The sequence below is a fragment of the Oreochromis niloticus genome, linkage group LG8, assembly GCF_001858045.2.
Source record: "Oreochromis niloticus isolate F11D_XX linkage group LG8, O_niloticus_UMD_NMBU, whole genome shotgun sequence".
Taxonomy (NCBI): Eukaryota; Metazoa; Chordata; class Actinopteri; order Cichliformes; family Cichlidae; genus Oreochromis; species Oreochromis niloticus.
In genome coordinates this window covers 25181073-25208991 of record NC_031973.2, presented here as the reverse complement: position 1 = coordinate 25208991, position 27919 = coordinate 25181073, and the positions used below count along the sequence as shown (strand labels likewise).

Here is a 27919-nt window from a genome sequence, read left to right as displayed (position 1 = left end):
AGAAAATAAATAGAAAAACAGAAGAAATGGCCTGATTGTTCTTTCTTCCTCCTTTGTGAGAGACCTTCCAGTGAAAAACACCCCACCTTTGATCCGGGAGGAACTCCCAGGGCGGATATCAGGCGCACCTCAAGTCATGACAGTTTTCTCTTGTTTCACTTAAGTGAATCAACAGCAAACGCAAAACAAAAAACAAAGAAAAACACGCTGGTAAGAGCTAAGATGGCAGGACGCAAGAAGGATGGACACACACACCACACACACAAACACCACCCCCTGCTTCTTTTAGAAGCAGCCTCGTCTCCAGGGTGACTGAAGACAAAAAAGAGGCCTTGGCACAGCTGGTCTGTAGCAACAGAGAGACAGAGAGGGAGGAGAGAGGGAGGAGGAGGAGGGGAAAAAAACAGTGAATGAGTGTTCAGATGTACAGACAGGACAGAGGGTGAGGGGGAGAGAGAGAGACAGGGAAAGAGTTGATTTGGAAACTAGTTGGAGGAGGGAGAAGGGAGTGGAAAGAGTGAGGAGGTACACAAACTCTCTGAGAATAGGAGGAGAAAGTGAACACTCTCACAGGAGGAACAGTTGTGGTCATAAAAAAGAAACGGCTGCTGATCTGCTCAAAGAGTCATATTACGTCCAAACATCCAGAGCTGCTCTCTCTCTCTCTCTCTCAGTCTGAACTGAAGCAGGCTAATTAGATGAAGAGAAGAAGACCTGCAGGCACCACAAACTAACTTATGAGAAGAGAGAAAGAAGAGGGGGAGGGAGAAAACAAGCAGGAGTAAAAGTCACTGAAACGTTCTGGGGACTGTTTACTTCTGCCTTTGGCTCTGCTGTCAGAGAAGAGTTAACAAGTGGAAGTAGTGGCACACATTTGCTAAAGAGGTAAGAGCCTTTTCTTTTCTTTGCACATGTCAGCATTTACTGCGCTTTATGCCAAGTTTATACAGACTAGCATTTGAAGGCCACACTTACTTTACTTGTCATTCTCAAATGGAAATGCTTAAGTGCTGTAAAGTAAAGAAAACCAGCTACTAAATAAGCCAGCTTGTCTACATGAACCCCAAAGAAGGTGATTTCTTTGATTTCTGTTACATGTTTTACTCTCGTTTGGGCCTTACCAAACATAATGTGAGCGCAGCGGAAGGACAAAGACAAGAGGTTGCAGTGTGAAGAGGGTCAGCAGCAGAGGCCTCACATTCTTCAGGCTCACTCCAGCAGGTGCTTGGAATCAGCTGGAGGAGCTACTATAAACAAAAAGAACATACACATATATTCGCCCAGGGTAAAAGTATCTGTATTTAGGCACGTATGATGAAATAATGCAGTGTTTGGGGGTATTAAGTGTTAAAAGCACACTCTGTCATGTGGAACTGACTGTCAAAAACAAATATAACAGGAAATCCGTTATGAACTGCAGACTGATGTTTCATGACTAAAGCAACAGAACATGTCAAGTATGACAACCACAAAAAAAGAAAAAAAAAAAAACAACCTATAGTATATGTGGTGGCACTTCCTGATCTGATAAAGAATAAGAGTCAGTAGAAATTCAGAATAATCACATAGTTTTACTTAGAGTTACGCACACATTAAGCTAAACAGATTTAATACATTAGTACAGTACAGCATATGTGTATAAGCATCACTAATAAACAAAAAGTAAGGCTTTAATATGCTTTAAGCTTTAATATGTACAGTTTGCAGATCATCATCATCAGTTTTGACAGATGTGGTGTTCCACAGGGTTCTGCGTTGGATCAAAAATCCATTATTTAGTATAGTAATGATATAAGTGCAGTATCTAATATATTAAATGGTTGAAAATGACATGTTAAATCTGCAAAGGTAGTTTGACAGAAACAAGTTGTCACTGAATTTGTTTATGGCAATGAAAAAAGAGATTAGTATATTAAACATATCTAAAATCAGTGTGTACATGACTATGTGGTTGTACAGTTACTGAAAGACCACTCTAAATTAGTATTTATTTAGTCATCCTTGGAAATAAACATACACCAAGATATATGGTGTAATACACAACAGAAAGACAGAAAAGCATCCGAGTTTAAACTAAAAGAAACAACACAGATATACAAAACATTGCATCCATACATAAAATAGTCAAATGGATTCAGACATAAGAGATTCATACACAAATAAATAAAAAAAATAAAATAAAAAGGGGGTGGGGTTCATGGATAAATCCTGTAATCCATGACAAACCTTTTTTTTTTAAAACATTTTTTGTGACTATGTTGCCTAGCAACAAACAGCAGGACGTCTTGGGTACTTTTAATGATTTATTTAATAGATAGATATTAACTGTTTAAGTAAATGAAAAACAGTGTTTTAAATGTTTTTACAAATTGCTTTTACTTGGAGAGTGTCCCAGTGTAACCAGTGTCAGTTTTATACACCAGTTCTGCTGCGCTTCAGCAAGACCAGATGAGTTAACCGCTAGTTAGCATTGCATTAGCTTGGCAGGCGAAAAAACTAGCATTGGTTAAACTTACCTATACTCAATCCAAGTCTATTAAATATGGGTGAGGGTTAGGACAAAGACAAAAAAAGTAAAAAAAATAATAATTTCGTAAACTCAATGAAAACAAGGCAATTAGAGAGTTTGGCCAATCAAAAAGTAAACGTAGATATTAAAAAAAAAAAAAACTGTTTTGCTTTTTTACATCAAAAAATGCTAGCATTGCAACAAAAATTGATAAAGCCGGAAGAACGCATTTTGTTTCTAGATTTAGCACAATTTCTTTATTTAACTACTATTTTAACATTATATGAAAATCCAGGGCTTTGAAATTACTATGTGACGTGATTTGGCACTGTGTTAAAGAGACTGGACTCAATCAGTACACACTTGGTTCCACGCCGATTAGTCGGCAGGTTTTTAGTCCATTCAGAATTTATCGGTGATGTCAGTGTCCTGTCGTGTTCCTGTGCCCTTATCGCCTCTGCAGCTTCTCCCACACACAGCTGCTCCAGTGCTGATGACAGGCCTCAGTTTTGAAATGCCAGGCCTGAAATAGTTAGCCTTGTTTATAATTAAACCGCGCACGCAGGAAGATTTCTCCTGTCTGTGGATACAAACCCACCAGGCCTGACACAAGCCTCGCACACAGTCTATTCACAAACACGTACAGCCTAGACATGTGGTCTGCCAAATCTCACTACACATACAGTAGACTAATTAGTGGTGCTGATATATACTGAGTGAGTACTTGGAAAGCATAGAGGATTCAGAGATTGAAAGAAAATATTTTTACCAGGCTTGAGGTGTAATTGCAGGGTGGAAGAGTAAAATCGGAGCAGTCCAGGGTGGAGCTGAACAACTTCTCTTTTTTTTAATTTCTACATTTAGAGCTCTACTGAGGCCTTTTTCTTTTGGAAGAGAAGGATATATAACTTTTTTCAACTCCTGCACCTAGAAGTCAGCATGGACCAGCAGCTGCACGACATTTTTCGCAGGGTGTGGACCAAACTACAGGCTCTCCCAGAAGCAACTCCAGTGGAGGTGGGAGCCTTTGCCGTCCTCCTCCTCTTTATTGGTGAGTTTTAAGCACAGATCAGTCGTTCAAAATATGAGGGGAAGTCCTAAACAAGCTGTAAATAGGCATGTAATCTAGACTAGACTTAAACATGTTATGTGTTATATCTTAATCTTGTTCTCATGAGCACCTCTAATCTCCACCCTCAGCAAATATGGCCAGTTGTGTTTATGTCATTTGCATTTCTGATATTGTTGGCCTAAAACCAACTCAAATGTGTACTGGTTCACTTTTTGACTGCTTGGACGCAGCCAAAGAAGAATTAAGCAATACTAACACATTCAATTCAATTCAATACTTTATAGTCCCACAAGGGAAATTAGTGGGACAAAAAAAGTATTGGAGTGAACTGAACTGAACTGAATATGTAAGTGGAAAGCTTATATGGAAAAACATGTTTATTTATGCCTTACAAAAAAATCATTCACTTATTCATTATGTAAATCCTCTGGTTTGAACTCCACCTGTGTATGATAAAACTCTACAATATATCTGCTAAATGCTGAGTAGTTATTTCATTTCCACCTCCCTCTTGATATTGGAGTGGGAGTGGGAGGAGTGAAGTCAGTTGCCGGTGTAATGCAAGACAAGTTGATCCAGTCATAGGGGTCCATGGCTGAAAACTCATTGTTGCTAACACGGATGACATCAGCAACATTTCAGCAGTGGGTTGGCAGCGATGTAGCTATGCTTAGACATTTTGCAGTTACTAGTAAAAGTAAACCAAAGCAGTATAGCTACAGGCCTCACAAATAAGCCAGTAAACTAAAAGGTACTTAAATGCTCTATGTGGCAGTTGGGGAGTTTACATGTAACTCTCTTTTATCATACATGGCCATCTAAACCAGAGGCCTGTTGTCACAGTTTGGCGCTGTTGAAGTCGACCCCAATGCAGGACTCAGGAGGCAGGACTTGAACTCAGAAAGAGCTTTTAATGCTGAACCGTGTCCATACAGGGAAAAAACAACACGTAAGGTGAACAGGGAATTGACTTGGAGGAAACACACACACACGGACCATACTGTCACAAGGGGAGAACGCAACAAATAACAGAAGGAGACGATAAAAACAAACCGTGTGATTATGGAGATTGGAAACACCAAGGAACAGTCAGTACGAAGCACGCGAGGCATAAGACTATCAAAATAAAACGAGGACTAACTAAAACTGAGACCCAGACTAAGCCTTACCAATTTGACACAGAGACAGATGATAAACACATGGACAAGGTAGAAGGAACAAAATGGGATTACAGAAGGGGATTAACAAACCTGTCATCAACTAAAGCAGACAGGGAACTAATGGCAAAGAAGAACAGGAAATTTGTAAGCACAAAGAGAGTAAAGATAACACCATAAACAGAAGGCTATGGAGCTCACACACAGATCCCATCACAAAAGCACAAACACAGAATGAACCTTCAGAGCAGGAGAACTGAACTAAAGGGACTCAGGAACCAAAGGAACAAATAACAGGAATAATAGGAAGCTAAATGTCAACACTAAAGAATACAGAGTCATAAAGATAAATAAGAGTATAAAACTAGAGAAAACTCAAACCCTGACACCTATATCACTAGGTTTTAGGTTTATCCAGATAATTTAAGGGTTAATTGTGGGTTATTCAGTAATATGAAGGCAGTTCACATAAAAGGTGGGGTATATGGTGGAGATAGGAAACCAATAGGTGTAAAATCACCAGTCACTTATTCCAAACAGTAGGTCTTTTCAAGTCTTACTGACCACTTAAAAGCACACAACAGTGCTTTTTTAATAACACACACATCCACGCTGGTTTGCCTGCAGCAGCTGTTTTTTGTGCTTGCGTTTAATAATAGTTAAACGTAAGTAGTTTTATGTTCTTCTGTAAAAATCAGTCACCCTGCTGCCAGTAGACTTATCCACTTTAAATGAACATGCTTGTAGCTAGATTAATAAGCTGTGGGTTGACTTGTTGAGTTGATAACCTCCTTCATGTGCCCAGGTACACTAAGCTTGCCTGAGTATGCTGTCCTTGCTTCACAGTATAGGACCCAGTAATTGTGTAGAAAATTTCTAGACTCAAAATTCTCTCCCAGCTTGTGCTAACCCCACCCCGTGTCTCTGTTTTGTTTTTTTCTCCCTCTGTCTTGTTTTCCTCCTCACAGCCACGGTTCTCTTCATGATATTACTCTCATGCATCCACTGCTGTTGTTTTACGAAGCCAAAGCACCAGCCCTCAAGAGTTCAACCCTTACACAACATCTGAGGAAGAGACAGGACAGAACACACCTAGAAACATCATCTCCATCCTTCTTCGGGCTTCTCTGGAAGAATTAAGTGGGTATCAAAAACAGGCAAGGATGGGAAGTTGGTGCCATGATATTTCCAGTACTGGATAAGGCTCCAGAGAGCCACACCACTGGAATCCAGCTGAGAGGCACAACTCATCAAGATTCATTATAAACCAAAACAATGAAACACTGTGTGGCAGAGTTTCATTGGCAAAGAGACACGGCAACAAAAGCTGATACGTCCTGAAATGTCACAGTGACTCAGTTATTACAAATGTGGTTTGCGATGCTGTTCACATTCATCAGGAATGTGAGAAACAACACGGACAGTGTACATTCCAACATGTATGTGTGCTCTGGACACAAAGTTCAACAGAAACATCGTTTTGTTCAAAAACAGAGCACCCTCTGCTGGCTCAGTGAAGCAAATCGTGCCAATGGAAAATGTGAATTATTCATTGTTTGATGCAACAGTTTTAAATGTATTCCCGTTATATTGTAAAATAGTAGTGTGACATACAGGAAAGGCAGTGTTTCTGAGACGCCACTTTTATGTGTTTTTGCTCCTTCTTGCTTTTGTAAATGTAACGGATGTTAAATACTTTAATTAAATAAACATTTCTTTGTTCTTATGCCTATTGTAGTCACCACAGTCTATTAGAGTGAGGATCAAAATGTCATCAGTGACTTGTTGCTCAATCGTGCACATTCCTTATCACCAGAATTCCTCTTTGCCATTGTGAGTTTAAACATTAACCATGAGCTGTTGCTTTTACTTTGAAATGGCAGTCACCTGGAAATACAAACAGGAACTGTGCTACGTTTGCATATTCAGAACACCACTCCTGTGCTCGAAGTGAAAGTAATCTGTTATTTTGGACTATTTAAAAAAAACCTTCTAGTTCGGCTCGTGGATCAGAAAAGCAGTTGAAGAGTCTAAGCTTTCTGTTGTCGTACTCTGCTGTGTTTTCACGTTCTGTTAAGACTCAGTGAGCCGTTCACTTGGCAGGACATGGCGGTGGAGAGGTGAGTTTTTGAAAATGAATATGCTAGGTGACGAAAGCCCTTAGCATCTGCAGATTAATGGGCCGTGCCAATAAGAATATAACATATCTGTTGCTTAGATATTTGGAGTGTGAAATAACTTTTTTTAGTTGGCAGATAATGTGCTTCTTTCAGCTCTTAGTGCCAAATGATGGTATTAATAAAAATTGTGTGAGTTGGTAAATATCAGGGCATATTTACCTGGTTTTCATCTGGCTGATCATTCTCTATACAGTGCACTAGACCAGCAGAAACCCACAGGGTCACCTGAGGACTGGGTGGAGTGGTTCCTTCATCGTATGCATCAGGAGCCGTGGGCACTAGGTGGTATTGCCGTCATTGGAGTGTTTGTCCTGGTAATTCTCTCTCTGGTCATCTTTGCTCTACTGTACGGATGCTGCCGCAGCTCAGGAGACAAGAACACGAAGAGAAGGCAGAAGAATTCAAAGGACAGAGTCATTTAAGTGTATTCAGATAAAAGAGAAAATGTACACTTTTCCACTTTTGAATTTCTTTGCTACATAGTATGGGACTCTTTTTTTAAGGCTTCTTCAACAAAAATTTGAATGAAATTAAAATGCCCATATATTTTTTCAGTATCCGCAAAAATGGCCGGACCACATCACAGACGGCAAACCATTGTTCCACTTTGTAACACGTCATTGCCAAGCAGCTGATTGTAAGAATTGTAAAATGGTGAATGGACTGGATTTTCTACTCTGAGCACTCAAACTACTTTTCACTACAAGAAGAAAATATTTCAATATTGCAGCTGTATGAAAAATAGCATGAACTGACACTAAAATCATAACCCTATTACACTAATAACTATTAAACCTTTTCTTCTAATTTATTCCAATTCCAATTTATTGTGATTTGAAATTATGCATAACCATTCTATCAGTCTACACAAATGTTTGTGTAAATTCATATGTTTATCTAGTGATTTTTTTTTACGCTCACACATAGTAAAAAGTGACTGTTTCAATGTGATTTCAGTGTGATTAAATATGCAACCAGGCTGGGGGATTATGATAATAAGACACACATGAATTCAATCTAGGTATTAAGGAAGGAAGGAAGGTAAAAGAACAATGGAGGGAAGTAAAAACACAGCCCTGTGAGAAACTAACCTTCAAAATAAAATGCAAAGGGAACTTAAAGAGACCCCCAAAAAGCACAGAACAGCTATGAGTAGAGAAGGGGGACAAAGAAAGCACACAGAAGAGTAAAATATTCAGAAACACAAGCATCAAAAAGTATGGCAACAGCAGAATCATAACAGCTTTATTCAAAACCACATCATATGTAATCAGGAGGAAAGAACAGCAATTTACTAGTTTTCGAATGAGTGCTTGCTCAAACCACTTCCTTTGGGTTATTAGTGAAGATGGATCACATTTGTTTCCCAAATGTTAATTAGTTCTTACAACTAGAGATTAAATATTCACAGCATTTCACAGAAATGCAAAATAACAAAATAATTTTTGTTATTAAACTCCTACTGGATACTGGGTGTTTGATCTGAAGGTTTGTTTGCTTTACAGTGGTGTATAAGACGTGTTGGTTTTTGTGCATCTAGTGTTTCTAGTATATCAAAAAAGTCAAATACCATGTTGTCAGATATTGCAGGAGGTGTATAGAACAGGTTATGTATGCAATAATGTGCAGCACAGGTTAAGTGCGTATGAAAGCAGAATACATTTTAAATGAGACTTTAAAAAGTCTTAGCATCACAACTGGACATATTAGTATAAAATCATTCAGATTTTATAAGTTTTGGTTGGCATAAATGTAGTTTAGTGTTTCGTGTCTGTGAAACAATACCTAGTACAATACCTACAATACCAAGTACATATGTTGGGTGTAAACTGTAACGGATGAATGCCTAAGAGATGTTTACACAAGTATTTTTAAAGCTTCTTCCTGGTACAACAATAGAATGACTACATTTCCCAGTGCCAGACCGGTTCCTTCGGTGTCTTACCGTTTTGATGACGTGAATATTCTGCGACCCACCGTTTATGCGATACTACACAGAAATGGCGAGCGGTAAAAAGAGTACGCTGCTGTCGTCTTTAGCGGTCTATGGAGATGATTCAGAGCCCGACTCTGACCCTGAACCAGAAGAATCAGGTATATAAAAGTATTTAACTTCCTTTCATACGTTTAATGACTATGAAATACTTTGCTGTAGTTCCGCCAGCCTTACTGCGGAACTTCATGTGGGAGCTAACGTTAGCATGTAGCTAGCTTAGTTAACGTACTTTCTAGATGATCTTCATGTTCATGTTGTTTTGTTCGTAAAAAATGATATGCGCATATTTCACTGGATGGTGTTGTTTTATTGAGAGAAACTTTTGCCAAACGGAAATTAACAAGCGTCTTTAATTAACCGAGGAGGGTGCGTTTTGTGTCAGGATACCAGGTTGTGTTCTTGACTCCGAAATGACCTCGTTCACTGGTGGGATTGCAACAATCTCAGAGGTGAGATTGCAACAATCTCACCAGTGGTGTATGTTGTGGTCAAAAAACAAAAAAGTCTAGTCTTATTCGTGGAAAACGTTTGCAAGTAACCAGTCTCTTTTTTAGAATCACCGTTCAAAACAACCGGCTCGATAGCGCAATCCCATTCATTTTAATGGACGGAAAGTTTGGAGGTAGTCGAGAGCCCAACTTTGAAAATGCTTAAAAAACACTGCATCTGAAATATATTTCTTCAACTCACCATTTTCAATCTGCACCCACTAATCAAACACGTTTTTCCTCAAAGACAACGGCTGTACACTTTTTTTTTTAACTGGATACATTTAAGGGAGATGAGTGTCATCAAACTGCCTAACAGAGTTTAAATACAGTTTCATGAAGGGCCTTTGAAGAAAAGCAAAGACAACCTTTTTCTTAACTTTCGCACAGTTTCACAGATATGTAGAGCAAAGTCTTATGATGCTCACAGATTTTTAAAACGGATGGAGCAAGCCACAGACCATGTCCGGCAGTAACAACAATCTCATTTCAATTTGTCCTCAAATTGCATAGACTGGTTAATGAAATCTTATGCTTGAGTCTTGATTTCTTTTGCAGAATGTGGGTAGTATATATATTTTTTTTCTAAATGTAGTATATTTTCCCGTAGTTGTGATCCACTGGCAGTTTTCATGTCGGCCTTATTATGTTTTTTTTCCCTCATATCGTCCTTTCTAAAAGAGCCAAAGCCTGTTTGTTGGCACACAGGGAACAAATGTACTGTTGATTTGTTTCTGGACTGCTGGATTATGACTTGTGACATAAGATCATTGTAATTCTAATTTTACTAACCCACATTGTAATTTGTTACTGGACAGAATAATTATCGGATTAATCTCAAATGAAAGTGGTCATTAGCTACAGATGGATGTGCATAATGTACTCCACTGGAAGCGACTACACCAGCAGTAAAACTGCTTTACATTAATAACCCATTGATAAAATATACATCAGTATTGTCCACTGAGCTCTTCTAATTTTAATGCTTAAAGTAAATTTCTTGAGAGTGAGAGACATATGACATGTGGTTGTTAGTTGGCACAGAAGCTTTCAGAGCAGGGATTCACGAGTAAGTGCCAATTTAGGGAGTCGGTAAAGTTTTCAGAGTATATTACCATTAGTGAGGTCCCAGTGTTGCCTTTAGTATAGGCAATGAGGGCTAGAACAGACAATTTAAAACTGAGGACGAACTCTTTCTTTGGCTATTTCCTGTTGTCTCATAGGCTGGCTTACTTTGAGGTTTCAATAGTTAGAATGATATCACTCATTAGTTATGTGTGAAATAAAAGAATGATTTTGCTGCTAGTGATGCCTAATTGATTTCTTTTACTTCTGTGTCTTTGACCCCCCCCCCCTTGCGATCAATAGGGGGGCGTGTAGGAAGCCTTGTGTATCGCTATGATGAGGATGACCTGAACCAAACCGTGGACCCAGAAGAAAAAGAGTCTGCAGATGAAGACAGCAGAGAAAACAACTCGGTCAGTTTTGAATTCTGTGCTTAGCTTTCTAGATTTTATTTTTACTCATCAATCAGTTCCATTCCACTGATGTCTCTAGCTGACAGGAAAACAGTTCACATGTTGTGTGGTCTCGGAGCATGTGTTATGTTTTGAGACATTGAATCTTCACTGAGTACAGAGGGGTTTGGAAGGCTGATTGCTTGGTTGGATCTGCATCATAATCAGGATCTTCCCACTACAAAATCAGCATCACCAAAGTACTTTTTTTTTCTCTTTTCTTTTCTTTAGTTTTAGGGTCACATTATTTGACTTCTTTTAAGCATAAATGCAATTTTTCAACATCCCCAAAAGTTGATTCTGTTTATCTGGATGTAGCGTTTTCAGTGGGAGAAATGTTTCGTCACTTATCCAAGTGTCTTCTTCAGTTTCAGCTGACTGCAGGTTTCCCCTATCTTATAAACAGTACATTTGCATAATGACTGAAACTAGCACCACTGAAGGAACAATGGGCTGGGAGGTCAGTTCCTTGATCATTAAGATGCAAATTCTCATGACCGTTGATCAAAGACCACTAATCAATGATGAAATCTTCAACATTAAAAGGCTAACGGTTGGTTAAGACAAACCATGGTTCCTCCTTTGTTTGATGTTGAATGCCACATATGTAGTCTTATCTATGCTTGCTTTATGCTTGACCTGGGATTGCATGAAGGCAATCCGTGGGTGGTCATTGATGGCCCGTCTGCCTGCAGAGAATGTTTGTGGTCAGATGGAGCCAGGGTTAAAAAAAACAACTTGCGATACAACTGATCTTTGAGCTAACTTGTCATGTTGTTGGTCTGTCAGCCAGCCTCAGAAAAGAGCGAACTTTCAATGTACAAAGAGCTGAAGATTAATAGTGTTTAAAATCAATGAAGTGTCCACTGCAGGCGCTGTCTGTACTTTTACCGTTTTTACAATCTTTGATTTTTCCACGCTTCTCCTATTCCCCGGTAATCTCTGCTGTCACACCCCTCCCTATCACTTGTCAACCAATCAACATTCACATCCAGTGACGTGTATTTGGGATTTTGCAGTGGCAAGTTTGTGATGGATGAAAACCTCTGTCTGTACTCTGTCCAAAAGAAAACCAGAACGCAGACTGGCACATTTTTGGGATAATAAATTATGCTTTTGTTACTTGTTAGCAAGTGACCTCTATTTTGAAATGTTTTTAAAGCTTCGAAATTCACAAGTGGAGGCTATTTATTGAGGTATGATATGTTTGTCGGAACACAAACAATAGTTGTAACCAAGTCATCTAACCAGAAACTTATTCACTTTGACACAAGGGAGGTGGGACTGCAAAATGCTAACTCATTTCTGAGTTATAGACCTTAATCCTACATGGCTCCATTACAGTGCTGTTTGTTTTCTCTGGCATCTTTGTGCAGATTACAGTAGCTCACCAAAGTCACAACTATACAGACAATGCTGTTGGGCTGAGAGCGGATGCAGAGAAGCAATACAGACTCAAGCACAGATGCATGCATTATTATGAGAGCGGGTATTAGTGTGTTACCCTTTTTTCTCCATACTATTGCAGTAGCCACCTTTGCACACCAGCAAATGTTTTAATTTGCATCAAACCTTAAATTAAACTGTCAATATTTGAAGTGTTCTTTGGGCAGACGTGTATCACACTACTGTTAAGATGCTAGAAATCACAGTTAGCCTTATAACCTCCCAGAAATCTTTTATTTAAGGCCCACTTGTAGATGAAATAGTTGACTTATAGGTTTTCAGCCCAGAGCTGGCTGTTGGTCCTGCTGCTTGGCTCCCCATTATGGTCTCTTTTTCTTTTTGCCCCTTACAGTGTTAACCTTCTGCATTTTTGTTTTTATAGGAAGTGGACGAATCTGACGAGGGGAGGGACGCAGATGATTTTGAGGTATTTGAACACTGTGGGATTGATTAGATTTAGTGATTAAGCCTGATTAGTTTGTCATTCTGTTTTGTGACTAACCTGAAGCACAGCGATGGCGACCACAACATGCAACGATAGAGCATATTCACTAGATGGTGCTGTGGGTTTATGGATTTGAAGTACACTATGAGTCGCTGATGCATCTTCATGTGTGGCTTAAAGTGAAGAGGCGAACCAGCAGTATTGATTCTGTAAAGCATACTACTTGGGCCTTCACACCATACTAACCACACCCTTTGTATGTATTTTCAAACTGTATGAGCCAGACGGTGTGCCAGCTTCCTGCTGCACTGTTTGGCACAGTTCACCAAGGTGAGAGTCACTCAAAAACCTAACAAGCGCAAACAGTAAGTCAGAGGATGTATAGCCTGACTGAGGCTTTGATTTACAACATTTCTGTGATGGCGGCCGGGATTTTATGAGTTTTGCCTGTTGGTTATGCCACATCATGAAGTGATGGCAATGAAAGGACATTGCAGTATGGTAATGATAACTGTGGTTCATGATGTGATTTCTCAGTGCTGCGTGTATCAACATGTAGAGCTTTATTGCCATGGAAGAGAAACAAGTTAATGGAACATATTCTGTGTACTTTTTAGGGAAATGCTTCACTTTCTTCTGTTGGGATGTGGTGCAAAATGAAAATAAAAAATAAACAATTTGCAGCTCTTGTTAACCCGTATTTTATTCACTATAGAACATAAGAATCCCATTCACACCATAAATGAAGTGCTTCAGACTGAGACCACCTACTCCTAAGGGTCTCAGTGCAGTCAATTTGTTTTACTAGTGTGATTACCATATTCACATCTGCACAAGTGAACTGAAGTAAGGCAGAAGAAAAACCAGTTTGTATTCTCTCTGAAGGTTTACTCCATTTAAATCGATCGATGTCCGATCATTTAAAGTATATTCAGACAATCTGGAGAATGTCTGTGTACAAGGGACAGTTTTTATTTTACAAAGCAACCCAACTTTTTTGAAAACAGGCCCGTGTGTCTAGTAGTGTTATTGAAACCTGCTGCAAATACCTTTTGTGAACAGTTGCATTAAAGGCAGTGGTTGTCTTGTAATTTTGGCTACGTTGGGAGAGAGAGTTTAAAGCCTTGATGTGTTTTCTTGCTATCGTTACCATTACTAAGATATTGTTATAAAGCAATAGGATACTACTCATAGATTTTGGTTTTGCTAGAAATTGTGCAGCGAAATCTAGCAGCAGTGATGTGGTCTGCATAAGCAGATGTTAGGTCAACAGGCTAATATCTGGGTTTAGATTTAGAAACACAAAACAAGAGTGAATGTTTGTGTTAGCTTTTACCCTGTCCTCAAACTTCATTGTTGTTTGCAGTTGGCTTATCTGTGATTGGCAGCTGCTAGGTGTGATACGCGTCTTAATTGTGAGTGTGCAGTGCCTCATTTTACCACAAAGACTAAATACTAAAGATGACTTACTGCCAGGTTATACTCGGTAAGAACTGTGGTTGGATATATCCGAGTTCTCCTTTAATGTTTTTAGATTGTACTGTGATCTAGTCTGAAATCTTAAGAAAACATTGAGTTTACATATTCGGGGATAAGATAACCTTTATTAGTCCCACATGTGGGAAATTGATGGGGAACTGTCTACTGGAATGGAGATAGAGGGGATAATCTGTAATGTGAAGCCTTTGTATTGTTGATAAAGTTGATAATTCTTTTTAGATCTGTGATAGCTGTGCAGCAGAGGTTCCTACTACAGGAGAACGTTCCCTTGAAGAGCATGAATCAGAGTTCCTATTGCTTAATTTCAAAGCACTGTTTCTGTTAGTTGGTGACCAACTGAAATATCGAGAAGAGGGGCAAAAATCTGTTGTCTTTCCAGTAATGCTATTTTAATAATTGCCTGAAAGTTTTAATTTTCAGCAAAATATCAAATAAAATGGATTGTTCTATAATCTTGCTCATAATTTTTAAGCTTGCCGAAGGATATTTTTAGTTTTGAAAAATTATTGATATTGTAGAAACTAAATGTCATAAGTGACAGAGCTCTGAAACTCCAATATTTAGAGATATTATTGTCTAACATATATGTGAGTAGAGCTCTGAATTTTGTCATTATGCTCACCTTCTAGTACTATCTGGTGAAAAAGTCAGTTTTTATTTGATGTAGTGAACAATTTATTTCATTTACACATTTTTTTTTTAACCTCTCAACTATAATTCTCATTCGTGTTACCCAAAATCTATGTGATTTTGGGTAACACGAATTGCCTGGAACGAAATCCAGGCAATTCGTTCCAGTATTTCATTTTTTCCATCAGCATCTGTTTTACTATCTTTAGGTTAGGTTAGCATGCTAACAAGTAGCACTAAGGTGCTAATTCTTCCTTGGGGGGACCTGGAGCTTGAACACTAAGGAAGAAGAAAAGCACTTGGCAGAAAGATAGAGCTGGAAAGGATGTGCGGCAGGTTAGGGTGATTAAGGATACAGATGGAAATGTCCTAACAAAAGAATAGAGTGTATTGAGAAGGTGAAATGAGTACTTTGAGGATCTCATGAGTGAAGAAAATGAGTGAGCAGATGGAGTCAAGGAGGTGAGGCCAGATATGAAGGGTGGAAAGGAGGCTGGCCCAGAAAAAGCTCTGAAGTTAATGAACCATACCAGGAGTTGCTGAAGCTAGATTAAGGAGAGACGTGACAATCAGTGAGCAGCATTGTGGCTTTTTTGCACTGCAGATGCAATGTTTCCTTCTAAAAGTGTTGATGGTACAGATCAGAAGGAGCCTCACTGTGTCTTTGTAGATCTAGAAAAAGCAAATGATGGAGTTTGAAGACAGAAACTGTGATGCTGCATGTAAAAGTAGAAGGGAAATGAGGGTGGTGCAGGACATGTATGAGCAAGAAAGATGACAGATGGGCAGGGAGCAGGTTTAAGAGAGCTTGGAGAGGTGGAGGTGTGCTCTCAAGAGAAGAGGAATGATTTTGACAGAAGAATAGCAGCAAGAGTAAAGGGGGAAGGTTTGAGATGGTGAGGTGTGTGGTGTGAAGACAGTGACACTGAAAAAAGATGTGAGATGCAAAGGTTTTCATTGGGAGTGAACAGAATGGACAGGAATAGAAATGTGAATATATCAGAGGGAATGCTCAGGTCGAGTGGTTTGGACACAAAGTCAGAGAGGATAGGCTGAGACATGTGTAGAGGAGTGAGAATTGCTCAAAGAATGTTGAATAGGGAGCTGCCAGTCATGAAGAACAGAGGACAACCACAGAGATGATTCATGGATGTAGTGAAAGAAGGTTATGTGACACAAAAAGGATGCTGGTAATAGGGTGAGATGGAGGCAGATGATCCACTGTTTCATCTTCTAAAGGGAGCAGCCAAAAAGAGGGAAACAAACTAGTAACATCCATCCATCCATTCGCTTCCGCTTATCCTTTTCAGGGTCGCGGGGGGCGCTGGAGCCTATCCCAGCTGTCATAGGGCGAGAGGCGGGGTACGCCCTGGACAGGTCGCCAGTCTGTTGCAGGGCTAACACACAGGAACAGACAACCATTCGCACTCACATTCACTCGCACATTCACACCTAGTGGCAATTTGGATTATCCAATTAACCTATCCCCTCAAACTGCATGTCTTTGGACGGTGGGAGGAAGCCGGAGTACCCGGAGAGAACCCATGCAAACACGGGGAGAACATGCAAACTCCACACAGAAAGACCCCGGCCTGATGGTGGAATTGAACTCAGGACCTTCTTGCTGTGCGGCAACAGTGCTAACCACCGTGCCACCGTGCCAAACTAGTAACAATAATAATAATATTAATAATCCTGCTCTTGTAGCAGTGCTAAATCGGTCTGTGATGAGAGGGCAGCCCACATGCTAAAATGCTGCTGCAGAAGCCTAAGTTCAAATCCACTTGGAGACCATTTTCTGTGTCTTCCCCACACAGAACTGTTCCTGGTGACAAACGGACTGAACCTCATGTTCAGTGCAGTGCTCCTTTTAACAGGGAAGCATATCGCTTTGTTTATAGTGTAGTTGATACAATTAAAGCATCCGGTCAATCTTAAATTGTTTTTTCCCAGTTTGCTAAATATATATAAAACATTGGCACTACAGTCTGATATGTTATACAGCTGTCTCACATAAATCCCATCAAGGAAGAAGAAATTGTAGAATTAGAAGTAAACCCCTTATGGTGTATTCAACACCATATTCTGTTATGTTAATGTTGCATTGGCCTTTATTACACTGTTTCCGGTAATTAAAACTTAAATGAGTAGATACATGATCAGTGTCCCTGCAGTGAATAATATGTTGGTATGTGTGTGGTTACAAGTCCGTGTTTACTCATGCTAGACAGATGGCTTGACGATGTGCACAGTTGGCTGAAATTAGAAGGGCCTGTTGTTGATCTGAAGGGGTGGTAATATTTTTGGTGTGGCCTTGTAGTCCTCGAAAGCTGCTTACTGTGACCTTACTGTGAGGGTGAGCTAAAAGGGGAAGCCGTGCCAACTGGAGGATCAGTGAAGTGATGAGTGTGTTTTTTTTTTTGTTGTTTTTTTTTTAAATTAATTAATTAATTTATTTATTTATTTTTAAGCTCGGTCTCAAATAGTCTAATTTTTTTCGCTGGGGTTCTTTACTGTATTTCCATGTCTTTCTGCCATCCTCCCTCCTCCACCACCACCTTGTGATTTGGCCCACTTCAGGACAGTTCTTTGAAGTGCCCGTGCAGTTGCTAGGTGACAGCTTGATTCCTGTGAATAACAGCGCTGTTCTTTTGTGCTGAACCTGTGTTATGCCCACAATGCTGGCACAATAGGCGGCATATTTTAAGGGCTGTACAAGACTCCTCCTCCTGCTGAGCCGAGGCGTTCTCTGGAATCTTCTAAGATTTACTGTTCAGGCTTCTGTTGCTGCTATGAAACTGCTCTGTAGTGTGTGAAGTCTTCTCTCTGGGTTCTGTGATTTTTAGGTTTCAGGTATACAGAGAACGAGCTTTTGTCTTTTTCACCTGTACACCTTTGATTGATTAGATCAGTCATCTCACCAACTAAACCCTGGCAGGAATCATGATCTCATAATATCTATGACTGATGCTGCGTTTATTTCCCACCATCAAGCACTAATGATAAAAAGAGGCCTAAATGTCCCCTGTGTTTTCATTTTTCTGCCCTCCCACTTTCGCCCCTCTTCTTGTGATTTCTAGATCTCAGAAGCAGAAAAAAAGGACCCCAAGGAACTAGTTGGTGAGTATACACGAACTCGCACACGCTCACGCAGAATATAGAGCAGCAATTAAAGGATTAAAGTAATCCTTATGCTCAATCTTTAACTTTGAACAATAAACTGACCCTACACAGAAGTATTAGCCCAAGCCTTTGATATATTTCCCCTCTGTTCTTGTCCACAAGCTCTTAAAATGGACTTGATTAGAAGTTTTTTTTTTAAAGACCTCATCTAATATATATATATACATATATTATGTGTCGTGTTTGATTAAGTCATATTGCTGTAAGCGCTCTGAGACTTTGCAGCGACATCAGCGGCCACCACTTTTGAACTCGTAACTATGTTACTGACTGTGAATGAATGTAAAGATGCAGACAAGACCAGGAGGCATTCATTGCAGTGAAATGTGGATGGCTATAAATGTGCTTCAGTACATTAGCCAAACTTGGTAGTGAAATACAGTTTAACATAAACTGTGTATATAGAAAGACTTGGCTAACATGAAGTGACTGAGTGATTATAAAGATTGTTTTCCAACAACAGCCTTGTTGCTTTGCTGGTTAGCCACATGGAGCTGAGATGGTTAGTGCCTGGTTAAAGTTGTAATCTTTAATAGTTTAGTTTTATCCTTAATAAAGCCCACCTGAAATTAATTTAAAAAAATGTGATGATATGTAGATGGCTGCTACGATCATCCAGGAGGTACAAAATTGCATTCGATTTACATTAGAGCTTGATATCTTTGCAGAAAACCTGTGATTCTTTAGCTGAATGTAATCCCTGGGAAATCCACAGTTTGCCTTTTTAGTCAAGTTTAAAAAAATTATATTAAAAAAAAAACAATTGTTGTAGAAAATTACACCTTTTGGAAAAAATACAGTATATATTCTGACTTATCCTTTGTAGAAACTAACGGCACTCAAAGCTGAGTGCCTCAGACATGACTGTCATTATTTGCTTAAAAGGATAATAATACACTTGTTGAATTTCTTTCAAAAATATGTGAAAGAATCAGATTTTTTTTTTTTTTTTTTTTATCATGCCAGCTGGGTGTTGATACAGTAGGCATATGAATCACTACCTTGACCTAGTTGACTTGTTCAAGCCTCTTTGTCCACTGACTGACAAATGAAGGACTAACAAGGACCTGGCAGTGGTTAGTGAGTAATGACTGATCTGTACAGGTGTGTAAGGAAACATCAAATCAGGCAGGATATGAGTGATACAGGGAGTGGCGTTTTATACACCAAACCTTAGACTGTAAACCTCTGGCACTGACAGTCTCCCTCTGCTGTTGGTTAATCCAGCCCCCAGCTGGATGTGGATGATGGCACAGATTAGGTAGCACGACGCCCATTCGACATGTGGTAATGCGTTGCCATGAGGGTAGACAACTCATAATAACAATTTAAATTATGTGATTTCTCATGGATTAAATGTTTTATTTTGAAAGAATGTCTCGCAGAAAACGAGTGTGAGAAGAGTTGTGTAACATATTTGTTTATAAGATGGATGAAAATAATTTTAAAGGGTTTCAGTACATCTCACTGTGTAATATCTGCCATCACTCTCCATGAGAGAAATAGCCTCTGCTCACAAATAATTTCCCGCTACCGTCACCTCTTCCAAACCTCTAGCCTGGCTCAGGCATAAAAATAAGTCCCAGAGGAAAAGGAGATGCACTAGAGCGATTTTAAAGCTTTCAAAGCAGTTGCTATTGCCATGAGTGTACTGTAGTGTCAGAGTGTGACTCATAGCCCGAGCCCGGACCCTTGGCATTCCTGCAGTGGAGCTCGGCTCCTCCGTCTTGTCTGTCAGTAAATGTCACAGAGCATCTGGCCAAAAGCCTTCTGTCAGCAAGCTGAAGACGGCTCTTTGTGTGTTTACTGAAGGGACGGACATTGTCTGCCTTTCCCAGAAAAAAACCCCAGGGCACAGACTTTGACTTTCTGTCTGTTTTTAGGAAGACAGATGGTGATTTAGAAACTGAATATAATCTTTTCTCTGTCTGTTTATTACTCTCAGATTCTTCCTGTTGTTTGAGAATATTCCTCCCCATGCTGAGCTGAAAAATTAGCAGGGATTTATTTATTTTTGTATTTTTACACAGGCTGTGATTTATTCACACTTACCATCTGACGCACTTTACTTTAGTGTTTAGAGTTTGTACAAGGGCACAAAATTATCAAGTAAATCTGGGGTTGTTTTAAAGTGGATTAGCAGGCTTCCACACTGTTAAACCCGTGTTGCAGCAGCACTGTGAGATAGTGTTTGCAAGTCTTTGTGTAGAGAGAGTTTAATGAAATACCAAGCTACCACCTAATGCCTCTGAGTCATCGGACTTGCCTTGTCAGGTTTTTATTGTTTGGGGCTACAGAAGTTTTCTGTCTCTAATAACTGAGGTTTAGTGCCACAGACTATTTACACAGGACCAGTTCATGTTCACGTAACTGAATATCTCTGTATATCTCTATATATCTCTAAACTAGTTTACATCTTAGGCATGCGTATGAACCTATGCACATGCATGTAGCTTTATTTTTGTGTCTAGCCCACAGAGGGAACGCCCTGCCCCTCCTTTACCCCAGCGGGGGGAGGTTAACTATAACCATATCAGCTATCGAACAAAGGGAAAGGGAGGTGCTCCGCCTCTTAGTCTTCTGACATGCGGGCAAGTGCACCAAAACAGTATGAACATGTGCAGCTCTGTGGACCCATATGATCATGATCAGCAGGCCAATGAAAATGGAAAATGATTAGCATCGTGTCTGCACACCAGCAGATTTCAGCTCTGGCACACTACCCACGTGCAGACGTTGCTTAACTGTGTTGCAGTAATGTTTCTGCTCACAAACAGAGCAGATAGGATGATGTGAAATGATCAGAAAACAGAGTGCAGTGATCATTTTTTGTGTGCAGATCATTTAGAGCTTATATTTAACTAAAAATAACACAAACATGTTTCAGATGATAAAAATGCAGACACTTTATCTTTTGAAAAATATTTGAATTTGATGGGAGTTAGTATGTTTAGCAATGTTTTGCATTACCTCTTATTGTTAGGGGAACGGAGGAGATCATCTTTTTTTTTTTTAAAAAAATCACAGATCAGCCCTTACGCACTAATGCATTCTTTTGAGCTAGGCACTTAGACCAAGCCGAGTGGTGCTCTCCTCGTTAGCCAAGATGATGCAGCCTCCATTATTTCCAAACACAGGTTTTCCACTTTGCTTCAGTCTATTTTAAATGATGGCTTGCTAAGAGAATTGTCTATTTTTAAACCTGTAACACCTGAAGGGGAGCTCAGGTTTGGTTTTTGGTCTAGTCTCAGGAATTTGAATATGTACTCTGATAAATGACTTGGGTTCTAACGGGATTTTTTTTCTTCTTATGTTCCCTGATTGAAAGCTAGGTTTTCTTTTGAATTGAATAAAAACACTAAATATAAAAATGAAAGTAATTGGGTTCTGTGTATGTGATGATGGGATTTTCCTCTGCTCTGTAGGCTAAAGTGTTCAACAAGACACAGTGAGCACTTTTTTTTTTTTTTTTTGGTCTTTTCATGTCCAGTCAGGTTTTTACTTGTCAGTGTTCTTCATAGAACTTCAGCAGACACGAGTTCCTCCATCTGCACATGCACACACTTGCAGCATCTCTTCACCAAAATACTGACAGCTCCAAATGACTGTGTCTGTGTGATTAAGAATTAGAGTGACACAGAAGAATGCCTGGCCTGCAGTCAGAGAGAGCAGAGGGAGACAAGTCGAGCAAGGAGAACAAAACAAAGGACAGGTCCAAAGGGAAGGAAAGGAGTCTGCCTTCTCTATACAAGCCCCAACAGCAGCCACTCCCTGCCTGGGACATGCTCTCTTCATACCACACTGCCCTGTAAAACTTACTGGCACACACTTAGGAGTAAGATGAACACAAGGGTGCTCAGGAATTCTCCAGTAATACTTTGACGCGCATTAATCGAGTTTCCTCTCCAATTCATGTCCGTATTCCACCACCTTCTCTCCAATTTCTCATTTGGTAGATGTACACTACATTTTAGCTGTGTAACATAGCTAATCCTACGTGTAAAGACACGCAGGGAAAAGCCACAGAGGTGAAAGCACAGTAAGGCTTATGTTTATTTTTCTGTCTTCCTTCCAGCTCTGTTTTCAGAAAAGGTGAGAAACATGTCACCTGACGAGATCAAGATCCCCCCCGAACCCCCTGGACGCTGCTCCAGCCATCTACAGGTACCCAGCACCACTGTTAAACGTTCACTTAACCACATAGATTTCACTTGCAGCACACACTTTAATGCTGTTGTATCATGCAAGCAGCTTGAGTAACACCATCCAGGCCACAGTTATGTCTGGTAATCAGATTGAGGGGAGAGGGTGTGTGGTTAAAGCAGGGGTTGTGGGTTTTATAAGGGCTTGATGGAATAATCTGGGGTTTTTGTAGACTTGTTTATGTGCTGGATAACTACTTTCCAGGTAGTAAATTCATCCTCCTAAAAGAACTTGTCATTAGCTTGAAAAGGAAGAAATTGGTTCCATAGGGAGAGAAAACAGTCTGCGCTCACTGCCTTGGCATAAGATCAGATTTAAAAACCTAGACTTCAAGTTTGAAACTCTAAAGGTTCGAAGCTGCCTTATCCATACACGAAACATATGGGATGTTTATGCACTGAAAATAACCTCCTGTTGACGCCAAGCGAATAATTTAGTTTTCACTTGTTCCCTCTCGGGTTAGAAATACATTCTGGTGGCGACATAAATTCTGAGGCGCACCCCTGTAATTAAACCAGCACACAGTGTCATCCTCAGTCAGCTCAGCGTCACCACCGCTGATTTCTTTTCGCTGCTGTGCATTTTCAGCGTTTCCAGCTTCAGTCAGTTAGGTTTGTCTTCTGAGGAGCAAAGGCAGGTCAGGACACACAGCTGACTTAGTAAGTGAACAGCTCAGCAGTATCCCCTCTGGGCTGACACTCCCCCACCTATCAGACGAACAACTAATGATTCACCTTCACCAGAACGGCCTGGATATCCCTGCCCTCTGGGCTTAGAGGAGCTGCAGCACATGTACTCTCACAGTATGGTTTAATTGGATTTCGCAAATATTCTGTTTTTCCTGTCAATTCACCTGCGCTGGAATGTAGCCACAATGTGAACTGTTTCCAAATGCCTTTTGCAATCATACCGTGACCTTGGGATTAGAGCAGATTAGAGCGATCCACTGGCTGCCAACTCCCTGAGCTCAGTCTGAAACTCGGATATCTCTGGAGAAGATTCCTGTTTTAGGAAAAGTGGACCACAATATCTGTGGTTTTTTTGTTTTTTTAAATAAATATGTCCGCATTTGGAAAATTTTGCTGCTGGAAATTCAAGTAAAACCTTGAAAGCAGGAAGTGTCCAGACTCGTCCAAATCAGAGCAGCAGAAGCACTGTCATGTGTTAGCCAAGCATTAAAAAATACACTTGCAACTGCTCCAATAGTTTTATATGCCACAAGTAGGCTTGTTTGGGGGTTTACATCATTGTAAAGTATATATTTGAAGATTGTACCTGTTATAGACAGTGTGTCAAATTGGAAGACTTGTAAAGATTTTTTTACAAGTTGGAATGTGACAACATGGGTGCAGACAGTCTGTCACTCAGCTTCCTCTGGTGCATTTCTGGCTACTTCTTCAACTCAAAGAGAAATAACATCACTGCCAGTGAGTTCTTAAATGCTGACAAAGTTGTCAGCTATACTTGTATAGGTTATCTCATAGGATCTACATGCATCAGTGCAGAAGTATAAATGAAGCTCGGGCTTTTAATGTCATTTGTCCAACCAAAGTGTTACAACACCTAAGTGTTGCTCTCATAACAAATGCTTAACTTGCAACTAATTATAATTTAAGTGGGGCATACAGTTACTTTAAGGGTGCAGAGTGTCCATAGTGACAATGCTGTGAGCATGTTTGTTTTTGCATTTTTCTTGGGAGTCTATAGGGATGGACTCGTCTTGGAACAAACTGCATATTTTGGTGCGTATCTATTCGCGACATTCTCGCTGCTTACCTTCAGCCATTGCCTTGTTTATTTCACTGTTTATTAACATCCTATTTGTGGTTTTACATGTGGCAGAGGGATGCTTATTGAACCTTGAAAGTAAATAGAATTCATTATAGTCCAGATATGTTTAATATTAGTGTGCTTGTTAATCTCAAGACTCCACACGAGATATTTTAATTAAATCGGGGGTTTATTATGCACATCTAAAGAGTTTACTTGAGGAAGGTCAGAAAGTACATCTTCAAAAATAATTTTTTTGTTGTTGTTTACATCAAATTATCCAGCCAGTAGGGATGGCTGTTTAGAAAACACTAATATTAGAAGCACAGGAATTAGTTTTGTTGTTGTTAACACAGTAACAGTGGACCTAGACATGTAGTGATGATAAAGATACCTCTACGGATGAACAAGAGCACTATCCTCTTATTTCTCATTGCTTTCTTCCACCTTTTCTATATTAAGACCTCATGCATCACTGTGGATCTGGGTACATGTGCCAGCTCTATGTGGTTTAGTTGAACGTGGATGCGAAATATTTCTCAGCAAATTCAGGAAACTCATCTACAGTAACTCCATTCCTGGTATAAACATGTTGTTTATTACCTAAGTGACACTGCATTGTGACACAAGTAAAGTGAATTGTAACAGCGGTGACTGTGCATGTGCGTGCGTGTTCTCTTCCTTCACCAGTTTGTTTGTTTTGTAACAGGAGAAGATTCATAAGCTGTATGAGAGGAAGCTCCATGGAGATTTTGACACAAACGCGCACATCCAGCAAAAGAAGGAATTTAGAAACCCAAGGTATGCAGCTCAGCTGGAGACTGCACCCACACCGTCAAACGCACATATGGGCTGACAGCTACACGTGACAGCAGATGTACTGTTTGATTCTTATGAAGCTCCTCTTTGTTTTCAGTATTTACGAGAAGCTCATTCAGTTCTGCGCTATAGATGAACTGGGAACCAACTACCCAAAAGATATGTTCGATCCTCATGCCTGGTCGGAAGACTCTTACTATGAAGCTCTCGGTAGGTCTTTTTATTTTTGCTTACTTGTCCTCTGTGATTTCAAATCAGCACTCATAATTGCTTTTAATCCTCCAGCCAAAGCTCAGAAGGTGGAGATGGACAAACTGGAGAAAGCCAAGAAGGAACGGACCAAGGTGAGCCTAACAACAAAGAAGAGTGGATTACTCTGTCAATCTGCGTCAGGGGCAAGTCTCCACCAGCTGTACTTTATTTCTACTTTACCTCCGTCTGACACACAGAAATCAATGTTGCCAAGTTGAGCTCTCGTAACAGCAGCTCAGGCCCAGCCCAGGGCAGATGTACTTGTTGGCTTCACCCATTCTGTGTTGCTACATAAAAACCACCGTCTGCTCCCCCGGCCCCCCCCAGTATGTCTTTCTTTGCTATGGATTCTTTTGACTTTATGCTGGGCATCATTTCAGACAGCTAAATGCTGGGAGAGATGGGAGATGGGAGTTTCCAAGGACGATGTTGTTTAAAAACATAGTGATACCTGCTGCCATCAGCAGTATCATTCCTGCTGTTGCACTGAGCTGGACTTGAATGAACATGTAGAGTACATCAGCTATTCTGCCTGATGTGAAATGAACCCACTGTTATGTAGCTACAGTATTCAAGCTAAGAGACATCAGAGCTGTCCACAGTATTTGTAGTTGTGCAAAATGCTTCACTTACATGTTATTGAATCCTCTGCTGTAGATTCTTAAGTAGAGCTTTTCAGTGACTGCAGTCAAGTTCAAACAATAATAAATCAAACAATTTAAACCAGTGTTTTAATATGTTTGTGTTGTTTTTTTTTTCTTTTTTCCAGATTGAGTTTGTCACGGGGACTAAGAAGGGCACCAACCCCTCCAGCACAGCACCCTCCACCACCAGCAACACCACAACTACATCCACAGGTAAAACACTGCAACATCTGCTAGCTTCAGCTTGCTACAGTAGCAGTGTGATCAGGTTAGACCTCAGGTGTACAAGAACAAGTGAGATTATTGGGTTAGTGAAGTACAGTCCAAAAATCTTAAGCCATTTATTTGTTTCTATTTTGCTTCCAAGAAGCCGGCTCTTCTTTTTCTTTGCTGCTTTTTCAGGCTTTTTTTGTTTGTTAAGCCATTGTTACAGATAACAGACACGGTATAAACAATTTTAAAATTAATATAATTTTTAAGCGCTTTGATGCTAGCAGGCGGTTACAAAAATGAGATGAGAGATGCATCCTGCCAATTGGTTAATCCAGAAAACACAGACCTGCTCTTACTGACTCCTCCCCTGTGTTTACTATGTCACAGATGCCCAGAAGAGGAAAAGTAAGTGGGACTCTGCACTCCCCGTGACCCTGGCCCAGCCCACCCTCATCACAACCACAGCCACGCTGCCCGCCGTCGTCTCTGTAACAACCACAGCAAGCGGCACCAAGACCACCGTCATCTCCGCGGTGGGTACCATCTTAAAGAAAGCAAAGCAGTGAGGATGATGAACGGGCTGCAGCGTGACCGATGGCCTATAATGTGCTGCACCTGTTATATATGTGAAAAGTGATGGACACATTTTCAGAACCAGCCCACAAATTCTTTCTGCTCCTTGTGGACTCACAAAGACTAAAAACTGCCTTCTATCTCTGGGATTGTATCTGCATTATGGCATCACAAAGCCAAACTGAGCACGGGGACAATACTCCTCTGTAAATCTGATGCATGCAGATCTTTCTAAACAAGCGACTATGTCATTGTGCTTTTTTTTCTTCTTTATTTGATGGCAACATTTGTTTATTTAAGACAGAAAATTGTTGAAACTGTAAAAGGGTCCCTCACAGAACAGATGTAGTTGAAATGTCTGAAGTTTATTTTTCTATCCATAGTTGTGGTACAGTATTTTCATGCCTGCTGTAGCACTCGATTGTAATCGTCCTTCTGTGGCACAGTGAATGACTCTGAGCGGAGATGTTTGTTTTTGTTTTTTTACACTTGTACATATGTATTGATAAGAAGGTGAATAAATGGATGCGATGTTGCCTTTTCACTTGGTTTCTGGTCATTTGCACAAACTGTGATCACTCAGTCCTCTTCTGTCGTTTCACATATGGCTGCTTCTAATAGAGCGTTGCATCTTTGTGCTTTGAAAGGAGGCTCTGTTGTTATTCAGGAACAAGCTCTTATTGACTGCACGCATTGGCCTGAAACTGGACTGAAGAATCTCTGCAGACACCCGCCAACACATTAAAACAGTTTCTATCTTTTCTTTCAGGGCAAAGCATCTGCGTTCCAGGTGAGGTTATGCTCACTCTAACCTCACACTCCTCATCTGACTTCTCTGGAAAGGGGAGTGTCAAGACATTTATGTGATTACGAGGTACTGTAGTGGGTTAAAGCTGGCAAGAATCAGCAGGCTCTGAGCTGCCTTGAATTTTAAAGCAGCAGCACATCCCATTGAGTTATTTTTAAAAGCTGCACATAGTTTTTCATAACCTTTCATACTTGGAAGGTGGGTGCAGTCCTTTAACTTGCCTAACTAAATATCTGAAATATGCAAAAGTAAATGTCTTCCTTGTTTTCCGGTTGTTTATCAGAACCTCACCCTGCGTTCCCAGTCGTGTTGTTGTCGTATAATCATCCACGGTGGCCTGCAATTAGACTGTGATTTAAATATACTGTGCACAGCTTTGAGATTAACTTTATATTTTGTCCTCAATCACAAGCTGACTTCCTAAATTGGTTCTCAGTCATTAAACCTTTGGTTTTAGAGGCTGGAGAAGACTCTGAGTTCTGAATCTGAGCTGTCGGTGCGACTCCTGAGGGGG

The 27919-nt window shown here is 40.1% G+C and overlaps 1 protein-coding gene and 2 long non-coding RNA genes across 4 annotated transcripts; all 3 read left to right on the top strand.

Annotated features, from left to right (window-relative positions):
- Positions 1 to 380: 380 nt before the first annotated feature.
- LOC100690515 (uncharacterized) lies at positions 381 to 3388 on the top strand. The gene is made up of 3 exons (XR_003221309.1): positions 381 to 885; positions 1142 to 1221; positions 3374 to 3388. It is a non-coding gene; the product is annotated as an uncharacterized LOC100690515 (long non-coding RNA).
- Positions 3389 to 6593: 3205 nt separating this feature from the next.
- On the top strand, positions 6594 to 8053 carry LOC112847651 (uncharacterized). The gene is made up of 2 exons (XR_003221308.1): positions 6594 to 6858; positions 7112 to 8053. It is a non-coding gene; the product is annotated as an uncharacterized LOC112847651 (long non-coding RNA).
- Positions 8054 to 8855: 802 nt separating this feature from the next.
- On the top strand, positions 8856 to 27141 carry sap30bp (SAP30 binding protein). Of its 2 annotated transcripts, none has more exons than XM_003438664.5 (10): positions 8856 to 9012; positions 10771 to 10880; positions 12748 to 12792; positions 18021 to 18060; positions 22199 to 22287; positions 24806 to 24897; positions 25013 to 25125; positions 25201 to 25259; positions 25937 to 26024; positions 26412 to 27141. In XM_003438664.5, exons 1-10 carry the CDS (start codon positions 8901 to 8903, stop codon positions 26588 to 26590), a joined length of 927 nt encoding a protein of 308 aa, XP_003438712.1. In that variant the 5' UTR covers positions 8856 to 8900; the 3' UTR covers positions 26591 to 27141. The 2 variants fall into 2 exon arrangements, with proteins under 2 accessions (XP_003438712.1, XP_019217628.1); XM_019362083.2 differs by having other exon boundaries at positions 25201 to 25310.
- The last annotated feature ends 778 nt before the right edge of the window (positions 27142 to 27919 follow it).

What these genes read in the sequence shown, in the direction of transcription:
- sap30bp (XM_019362083.2), top strand. Translation starts at nt 8,901, where the DNA reads ATGCGATACTACACAGAAATGGCGAGCGGTAAAAAGAGTACGCTGCTG. An exon ending in GGGACGCAGATGATTTTGAG is followed by an intron (nt 12,793 to 18,020) that starts GTATTTGAACAC and finishes TGTGATTTCTAG; the next exon opens with ATCTCAGAAGCAGAAAAAAA. An exon ending in GCTGCTCCAGCCATCTACAG is followed by an intron (nt 22,288 to 24,805) that starts GTACCCAGCACC and finishes GTTTTGTAACAG; the next exon opens with GAGAAGATTCATAAGCTGTA.